General features: G+C 38.8%; 1 protein-coding gene across 15 annotated transcripts in view; it reads left to right on the forward strand.

The window, feature by feature from the left end:
• The window catches only part of PAM (peptidylglycine alpha-amidating monooxygenase), a 122,393-nt gene extending 119,218 nt beyond the window's left edge, over positions 1–3,175 (forward strand). For 6 of the 15 annotated variants that reach the window (XM_017730492.1, XM_017730491.1, XM_017730489.1 and 3 more), the window contains 3 exons: positions 522–731; positions 1,759–1,815; positions 2,348–3,175. In XM_017730492.1, the coding sequence (XP_017585981.1) occupies positions 522–731; positions 1,759–1,815; positions 2,348–2,529 (449 nt within the window). In that variant the 3' untranslated portion in view covers positions 2,530–3,175. The remainder of the gene's footprint in view (positions 1–521; positions 732–1,758; positions 1,816–2,347) is intronic. The other 9 variants (XM_008630785.2, XM_017730496.1, XM_008630789.2 and 6 more) reach the window with 5 other exon arrangements.
• Positions 3,176–10,318: the final 7,143 nt, after the last annotated feature.

Genomic DNA, 10,318 nt, shown 5'->3' on the forward strand with positions numbered 1-10,318 from the left:
GGCTGTTTTCAAAAGCTCTCCAGATTTGTAGAGCCAAAATTCCTTCATGAAGTATAACAGTTCTGAAAATTTAACCCTTTGTCACAGTTTTATTAGAAAGATCTTTAAAATTTTCCTTTTTGTTTATGATAATATGACGTATACTGGCTTTCTGTATTTCTTGCGGAAGTGTTTCTGTCATAAGGAGATATTTAATTGATACTACAACACATGCTTATTTGGAAAGATGGGTCATTGGGGTAATTTCCTGTATTTTAAATAGTAGGTACTTTTTAGGACAAAACTCTGTTTGACACAACTCCTTTCCCCATTTGAGAAAAGGGGAAGGTATCATTCAGACTTTCTCTGCCTTATATTTGGGATAACCTCAGCAAGAGCCAAAAATGTCTCCATAAGAGTTTGTCTTCTATTTCCTTGTTACAAAGCACTGAAGGTATCCTAGCTTGTTGTTTCCTGTAGCACCTTGTTCTGCGTTGCTCAATGCATATGGATTACATACAGAAATTGTTTTCTTTTTAAAGAATCAGAGACAATTGTAGAAGCCAGATTGAAAAACAAGCCAGAATCGACAGACCCTCTAAAGAATACGGATAAACACTTGGTCCAGGAGGCCAGCAGCACTGGAGTTTCCTTTGTTCTTATTACAACTCTTCTTATTATCCCTGTTGTTGTCCTTCTGGCAATTTTAGTATTTATTCGGTGGAGGAAGACAACTGTCTATGGAGGTAACTGTGAGTAACTGTTCTAGAGAACAGGCTTTTCTTATTCTAGTTCCAAGTATCACTGAACACTGAGGGGTGAGGGTATGACAAGATCAGCTCCCTGTGCCTTTGCCCTCCTGAACAGTTGCAGTGCTGCTGCATGCAAACTAAGGATCAGCAAGGACACAGCACCTGCAGCCCCCTGAGCCTTTAATATTGCATCTCAAACTAGCATCTCTTCAGAACACGTATCAAAAACTTTAATTGGTGTCAAGGCAAAAATTGTTACCCCAAAAATTAATAGAATATATTAATGTTGTATTGTCTAGAATTCAGAAATTTTAATACTGCAAGCATAGTTTGATTTTCTGGTATGGGATCTTTAAATTGCTGAGAACAAAAGACTCCATGGGTATTCTAGAGATACAAGCAAAATCAAAGCAGATACTATTACAAGGGATTATATATTATTGTTTTACCTGGTCAGTTCTGTGAGTCAGACATGCTTCCAAAATGCACCTTCATCAATTGCTCTGAAAGCTTTAATAGGTACTTAGAAGTTATGTAAATTGGTTCTAAATTTGTATTGTATAGTAGCATTATTTTTCATAAATTGGCAGACTGCGATAGACATTTGATCACTAGACTTGTTATTTTGTATCATGGAATTGTTTTATCAAGATACTTACATCCAGAGAAGAAAATCTATATGAAGTAGACAACACAGTTCTGCCACTGGTCAGGACCTACTGTGACAGAGTAGGCCATTCAGCAATCTAATACAGCTGTGCAACTGAATTGGATATATTTTATTTGAAGATTTCAACATACAGCTTCCTGACTCTTTGTATTCAAAAGTGTTAGCACATCAAATGTGCTAGATAGCATATCAAATATGCTAACACTCTAGACTACAGCAGTACTGCCATAAATGGCTTCTTAGAGCTGCTGATTGGCTTGTTGAATGTCTGTGCTTTTTATCAGAAAATGCAGGTAATTATTTGATCATAGAACATTGGGGGTTTAGCTTATTTTTGAAATTTACTTTATTTTTCAGCTGATGGGGAACACAAACTTGATTCTAGTTCAGGCAGAATTTTAGGCAGACTTAGAGGTAAGTAGTCATCGAAGATGTTTTCAAACACAGTAACTGGAGGCTTTTTTCTGTATTCTTGTTGAATAACAGATTTGATGGAACTTTCTCAGAGGAGGGATTGGGGGCAAAGATCAGGGGTTTTTGAAAACGTCTTTTAAAACAACTTTCATCTGTCATTATCTGCCCACTAAAGAGTATGAGTCACTACCAGTGGGAGAGCAGCAGCTATGAGTTATTGTGAATCTGATGAATGAAATGAAGCACTTTGAAACTAGGAGCAAATGGGTAGGAACACCAGTAAACTGTGTAGACTTAACGAAATAATGGATGCTAAAAAAGCATAGTCTGAAACTTCTCCTTCAAAGATGAATTTCCTTCTTTTTTCCTAATACATACACTCAACTTACGTGGCTCCTGCGCTCAATCTTTAAAAACAGTTTCTGGACGAACACTTTAAATAATCACCATTATACTGTTTAATTAGTAGATAGATTTTTATTCCCCCCTTAGAGTTAAAGCAAACCTTACAAAAATCCTTTCCTTTCCACAGGGAAAGGCAGTGGTGGAATTAACCTTGGGAACTTCTTTGCAAGTCACAAAGGCTACAGCCGAAAAGGGTTTGACCGGCTGAGCACTGAAGGAAGTGATCAAGAAAAAGATGAAGATGATGGCACAGATTCCGAGGAAGAGTGTTCAGCATCTCCACTCCCACCAGCACCTTCATCATCCTGAAACCAACCTTTGAGTTCTCCATTATATGGTTCAACCCAAAATGTCAGATTCTTTTTCCCTTAAGCACGTTTAAGACTTCGTGTATTTAATTGTAAACTGTTCTAGTCTGTGTGGGGCTGTACACTGGTTCCTTTAATTTTTGTTGGTTTTAGTTACGCTTTTTAAGTGGAGGAGTGTATGGAAATTCCAGATCAGTGCTTTGGTTTTTATGTGAACATCTTAATAAAGCACAGTCTTCTAATTGCAGGACTGATTTAAAGCAGTAGTATTTATCATCAAATATGGGGATCTTGTAAATAAGTCTTACTATCTGCTTCATCAAAATATATTTTCCATAATTATTCAGTTGCCAATTTCTGTTTTGTGCCTTTCCTCTTCAATATCCTTAACCTGTTGCAGTACAGAGAATATACAGTGCCACAAGAAAATGAAGCTGCTAAGTCGTCTTCTATTTTTTTAGATCACTAACATGATATTGCATTGAAGGAAAGAAAAAAGCCTCTATTTAATTTTTTTCTTCTTCCTACCTTGATGTGTTTCTGGAATGTCTTATTTTTAGATGGTATCACTGTTAGAACACTATTTTCAGAACCTGAATGTAATTTGTGTAATAAAGTATTCGCAGAGCATTGGCTGTCGGAGTGTACTTTGGAATTTTTGCTTGCATTTTTTTGTATACAACTTTTGTAAAAGTTACATGGGCCAGTTAATACAGTAAAAATTTTAATGTGTTCTACCAGCAGAGAAAGAAATGCTATTTTGTATGGAAGCTGGAAAAATATTTTGCTATGTCACAAGGTTGTTTGGGGTTTTTTTTTAAGCCTAATAATCTGCATACATGTACAAAGTCAACCTTGAACATCTAAAGAGGAATTTTTCTTGTAAACAAAACTGCAAGGTGTTTCCTTAATAAAACACATGGTCACAGCTAAGAGGAAACCTGTGTCTCAAATTAAATATGCAAATTAGTCAGGATAGGCATCTAATACTACCTGATTGGAAGTACTGATTTTCATTTTTTCTCCACAATTCCTTTTTCATTCATACAACAGGAACCCTCAGTTCTGTAATGAGCTCTCGTATTTAAAAGCAGACTTACGGAAGTCCTGCTGGATAATTACCCTCTCTGTATGAGTCATCTGGAGTGTGAATCATTGTGTAACATCATCATGACTAATCGGTCCAGTTTGATGATCAGAGCATAATTAATGTCCTTTTTAAACTGCTATTATAAGCAGAGTGTACACAGCTGTAATTGCCACAGGGTTTTATGAAACAGTTTTCATTTTCGTCATTGCAGGTGTTGTAATAGGCTGCTGCTGGCATTGAGGTCGGAAAATAGGCTTTAGGCTCCTTGTGGTGGTTTTGCAAGATGGTTTATGGGGGAATAAGCATAATGATAGTGGAGCACAAGGTAAGATTTCTTCCCCCAGTGAGATTTTATAAATCCCCTTTTTCTGGAAAAAGAAAAAAAAACCCCAAAAAACCCCAAACTTAAAATCCTTTGCGAGCTAGTTTCTTTTGTCACATACGGCAAAATCTCCAGGATAGCCATCTGAAACACTGGAGTACAGGCAGTTTTGTGTGAAATATATTTAGTGCATACTCTTAAGTTGCTCTCTCTCATGCAAATTTTTGTTTTCCTAATGTTACAAGGAAAACAGCCTGTTTCTTTCTCACTTTTGAAAGCAAGGCAGTATTATTTTTAGCTGTGGCCTTGATCCTCTTATATATGAATAAAAACAAACCAGTTAGTTGGGAAGAATCTTCTGAAGCTGTCTATAAAAACGCTAAATCACTAGTTTACAGGAAGTTTCCAGTGACAGCAATTAAGAAAGCTGTGGTGACACTGCTGTCATAGGTGGTGTATATACCATCAGTTCTAAAAGATGACAGGCTTTTCTCAAAAGCAATCAATAAGGGTGTGTTTTTCTAACATTTGGTTAGCTCACTTTGTGTCCAAATAATGTTGGGTGTTCTCTGCTTCCATTAGCAGAGCTCAGTGGAAGTAATATGCAGCTTCCCTCTTTGTCCTTTCCTTTATTTGAGCTGTTATCTCCAATTCTAGATGATGTTTTGTTGAGAGGGAATCAGCTAAACAATTTAATTGCAAGTACAGGCTAAAACAGATTATTTGAGCTTTACTCGTAATCTCAGCTCTCTGGAATTCAGACACTGGTCTCTACAATAATCCTGGGCTGCCTAAAGAGAAGCAGGATGAGGGAGCAGATTCTGCCCCTCCACTCTGCTCTGATAAGACCCCACCTGCAGTGCTGCATTCAGCTCTGGGGTCCCCAAAATAAGAAGAACGTGGACCTGTTGGAGAGGGTCCAGAGGAGGCCACAAAGATGATCAGAGGGCTGAAGTACCTCTCTTGTGAAGATGGTGAGTGAGTTGGAGTTTCTTGGTCTGGACAAGAGAAGGCTCCCCAAAGATCACATTTTGGCCTTTCAGTACTTAAAGTGGGTTTATAAGAAAGACTGAAACTTTTTACTAAGGACTGTAGTGACAGGACAAGGGGGCAATGATTTTAAACTGAAAGAGGGAGATTTAGATTGGATATTAGGGAGAAATTCTTTATTCTGAGCATGGTGAGGCACTGGCACAGGTTGCTCAAAGAAGCTGTGGATGCCCCGTCCCTGGAAGTGTTCAAGGCCAGGTTGGATGGAGCTCTGAGCAACCTGGTCCAATGGAAAGTGTCTATGCCCACGGCAGAGAGGTTGGATTAGGTGATCTTTAAGGTCACTTTCAACCCAAGCCATTCTGTCATTTTTAATAACTGCATAGACAGGCAACCAGCTACTTTCCAGCAGCAATCAAATTTCAGCACCTCAGGTTTTGTGCTCTAATTTTGTACAGATGCAATGGCAAAATTGGAACATCTGAACCTGCATGAAGGCACTGAATGTTCTTTATCTCTTACTAAAGCTGCACCTTATGAAAACAATGTACCAGAGACTTCATAGTGCAATAGAAAATTCACGTAAAAAGGAAGACACAAGCTTTATGAATCATAGTTCTCATTTTAATAAGCCATCAGACCATCCTCCATCCTAACAGGCTCTATGTGCTAATATTTATTGTATTAAATGCTGAATTCTAGTTATTCAGTCTAAGCTGGTGGAGTTAGAGAGCATGTTTAAATTCGTTTTCAGTAGTTATTCCAGATAAGATTATGCTTTAATGAACAACATGTAATTGCACATTTTAAAAGACATGGTACTACCTTCCATATGTTATTGATTAATCTTTTAAGCCTTTTTAAGAAGTAAGAATCTTGGCTATTGTAGGGGCTGAATATTTTCATTTAAACCAGGCTGACCAAGTAGCTACACACCTTTCCCTCTGGTTGTACTGTACTAAGCATCTGCCTGTTTTAAATAGTCTGACCCATGGGATGTCCTTCAGAATGATGGGAAGGTGGCTGTGATCCACTGGCAAGTGGTGTCGGGTAATTCTTGGCACCTTGTTGTGAATCTGCTCTAAGTGAGGGCAGACTGGGACAACTGCAAGGTGCCATAAGGAGGATGCACTGACCTGTAACACACAGGTTGCCACCCACGTCACCTGAAGGTGTCCCAATTAACTGAAATTACAATCCAAATTAAGCAGCTGTCCTTGCTACCAAGTATCATTAGGTATAAATTGATTCCTTGGGAAGCATCTTGATTAAGTTGTTTTCTAATCAAGCAGTGCACTGTAGAATTAATGAGGATTTATAGATCAATGTGGTAAATTGCAAAAGCTTCTTCCTTGCCAAAGTTATATTTATCTAAGTTTTATGAGAGTCTTTAGGTCAGTAATGTCTGTCACACTACAATGGATTAGGATTAAGCATGTGTCATGCTACAGAGAAGCAGCTTTGGTGATTTTTAGCTTGCCATTCAAATACCTGTGGAAACTTGTTTGAAAGACTACGTATGTATTAGCAGTAAAAGTTGTGTGGAACGTCACTGCTGAGCAATGTAAAAGCACCTTTATTATTTAATTATTTAATTGCACTTTAGGACATACTTTAAAATTTTAAAGACTATGTCATTATATAGTTCAGAGTTTGTGTGGATTCATGTAGTGTAAAAAACCAGTAAAAAACCCCAAAACCAGAACCAAATATTCAAGTCAATTAAAATTAAGAGCTGAAATTAAGTCACTGTATTTTCTATGTAAAACACATGCTAGTGAACACTAGAGTTTTAGCACCCTGATTTGCCTTTACCTTTTGGGGTTTTTTTAATTCTTAAATGTGAAAATACTTTTTTCTTATGTGAATTATCAAAACTTGTTAGTAAAATTTACACTGTAACTGCTCTTTAGGCTCTTCTCCAATAATGGTTAAAAAATTAGATTCATCTGTACAGCTAAGCATTACCGGCAGAAGAGAAGAGGGGAGCTGACAGTGTAGAAGAGGATTTAAAATCTACAGTGATAGCTACTTATCCAAGCAAAACTTGCAAACTTCTTGCTGTTTCTGGACATGGTGGCTGAAAAACCTAGAAGAACATCCAGCTGGCATTGTTAGCACATATTTGGAGAGATACTGCATGGCAGTCAATCTGGAAGCTGCACTAGATTTTTTTAAGTACTACAGGTCATGAAGGCACTTTATTTTACTGTTTCTTTATCTCCATTCCACTTACGTTTCTTATTAACGAGTTGCATGTGAGGCATGACATTCTGTGAGTGAAGCTCTGTCTGATTTCACTGTACAGCTTTTTAGAAAACATATGGATGATGTATGGGCAATCTTATTCTAGGGCACTGTGCCAAAGTACTGGTTTAAAGATGCAGTGAAGTAATTTTTTTCCTTAGAAAAGAGTGGTAACAGTTCAGCAAACTAGGAAAATTATTAATTACAGACTACATCTCTTTTTCTGAGACCTATGAGAAACCTAAATCTTCTACTCTTTTTAAGTGAAGAATATTTTCAGAATGGAGATTAGGCAACAGCCATAAGAGGCTAAAGTTGGTGCTATTTATCATTTAGGGTTTCAGGGCAGAACCCTACCCTGGCCACTGCAATCCTTAGTGCTCTGAATACCCTCTCCCCCGTGTTTGTTACTGCTTCCTTCAGCCATGACACATCCTAAAACTGCTGCTCAAGAGAAAATTACTTGCTGGAAAATAGACTGAATCCCGCAATTCTGCCATGTTTCCTCGGGTCTGCTCTCAGGTCACACACACTGTGCCACACATAAGGAAGTGGAAGGCATGGCCTTTTCCCAGACACTTGCCTGCGAGACCCTGCTCACAGCAACCAAGGTGTAACGAGTACTGAAAGGTGCCTAGGAAGGTGTAAAGCTGTACTGGAAGTTTACCACAGTTGGCAGCTGTGATATAAAACCGCCTAATGCACAAGCAGAGAATTTTTGTACTCTGGCTCCCATGACAGGTCGGTCACGCAGCGGATCATATTTCTCTCGGAAATGTATTCATGCTCCCGTAATTATCGACAATTCGATGTGAAAATTGCCGAAAATTCTGCTGCGAACGTAGTTTCGGAAAGACATCCTCGGGAGGGCAGGGTGGGCAGCAGTTCCGGCGCGCCCCGCGGACCCCGCGGGCGGCGGCTCCTGCGGGTCCAGGCTGCCACCCTGCGACCGACGCTCCAACACAGATCCCAAACGTCTCCCTCTGGAGACGAACACACGAAAGCTAAGACTAAAAAATATTGTTTGCCGGTATTACACCGTAACTATGCGCTCTGCTTTCCTTCTTCTTGGTCTTTAATCTATGGGAGTGATGGATGATGTTTCTGACTACGGTAAAGACTCAGAATCCATTTGGTGGGGAAGCACATGTTTTATTTACTGCATGTCACTGAGATGCTGCACAAAACATAGAACTCATTTTCTTAAGGGCTTTTCTATTGGGGCTTTCATCACTCTGTCTGCCAGCTTTCTGAAGAGTAATGAGTATTTTTTGCAGTTTGTCTGGAATCTGACATGGTGCTACTCTCTACAGAAGGGGAAGTGAGGCATAAGGAGATTAAAGGCATCAATTGCCAAAAAAAATCAACTAATTTTAGGTACTGAATTTGTGAAATCTGATTTATTCCCTTTTAACCCACTTACTCAGATATCACTTCACGTAGTTAAGGCACCTATTCTTGTCACCAGCTGCAGAGCTGAATGCTCCAGCTCTGCTGACGAGTTTTGAGATGCTTTGCAAGCACCCAGAAAAGGGCTCATCCACGTGAGTAATGAGTTGTACATGGAAATACAGAATTATAGAAAGTTGTGTCCAAGTGATCTGCTAATCACTGCACTAGCAATCTGTAGCAGGGCAGCACTGCCTGATGAAGGGGAAATGGTGTATTTCCTGTAACATTTATTGTTTATTGGCACACCTGCTTCTGCTATCAGTGCAGCAAAGTTGCTGCAGATCCCTTCATCTATGTACAAGTTGAAAGGAGAATTGACTAGGGAATGCAGCTCTCACGATTATCTGCTCCTGCATCAAAAGTTTTAAAGTTCAGTTTTCTGTCTGGTTACTTCTACCTGGAAGAGCCTTCCTCTTCAAATTAAAGCTTTTTGTGTACTGCTTTTCATTCCAAATTTCTACATAGTTTGGTTACCACGGTATAAACAGCAGACCAACAGGTCTTCTAATAGGTGCAGAAGAGTATAGTACCATTTCTTGAAGACACTGCTAAATCTTGCTTACTCTTGTGTCAGTTTTGGTCTTCTAATCTAGGTGCCTGGTGGGGTTTTTTTCCAGTTTCCAGTGACTGTTCTTCTTGTCAATAGTTTGAAAACCCTGTATTTTATTTCAGTGAACCTCCCCTATGCACAGAAGGCCACATTTCAGTGCACTGGTAAGTCACTAATGAGCCTGCTGGTCAATACAGTAGATTAAAATTACCAGGAAGCCTGAAAGACCAGCAATATGTTTAATGTACACAGTATGGTAAATGTTTCTGTGTTTTCCCCATTCCTCTCTCACTGTAGCATTTTCTTTCTCTTCAGTGTAGCTCTAACAACTCTACAACACTTGCATTACTCCAGAACTGCCCCAGAAAACAGCTCTGCTGTACTGTGCACAAGTCGGGAGCTGATCACTTTAAGTAAAAAAAAAACACTAAGAGAGGCTGATTCTCTTTTTCAGCTACCAAAGCAGAAATGAGTCTTACAAATAATGCCTTATTCTCCAGTTTTACTCCTGACACTAGTATTTTCTTTAAAGGCATGATATGCAAAAATAAGTATTTATTCCATGTGTGCGCACACACAGTATATTCAGAAAGACTCTTTCTGAAGCAGTCTTGGTGGAGAAAAACTGTATCTGTAGGACTGCATTTTCAGAAGACACAAAAAAGTTTGAGTATTAATTATTTCTCATTTGAAGTTTAAGACAGGATTCTGTAATGGTGCTGAGCTCTTTTCTCACACAGATCCATCCCGTGATACCACAGACATACTGTACCATACATGTGAATTTCTGTATGAGGTAGGTACCTAAGCAGCCTTGACAACCACATCTAATTGCCAAAAATTAACTGAAAATTCTTAATAAATAGTACATTCCTCCACCTGTGTTATAAGTCACATGACAGTCAGGAGTAGAGATGAGAGGGAACACACACATTCAGAGAGCAAGATAAGCAAATTTTCCAGAGCATCACCCAGAAGTTGCTGAATTGCTCAATTCAGTTTTCTGCTGGTTTTCTTCATCTTCATGTCAATCCCCTATTTAAAAAAAAAAAAAAAAGGAACTGACTTGCACTCATCAGTTTTCCACATGAAAAAATTCTGGTGCAGCTGCCTTTGGGATACAGTCTTCTCAGCAGAAA

This window comes from Corvus brachyrhynchos, unplaced genomic scaffold (genome assembly GCF_000691975.1).
Source record: "Corvus brachyrhynchos isolate BGI_N302 unplaced genomic scaffold, ASM69197v1 scaffold33, whole genome shotgun sequence".
NCBI lineage: Eukaryota > Metazoa > Chordata > Aves > Passeriformes > Corvidae > Corvus > Corvus brachyrhynchos.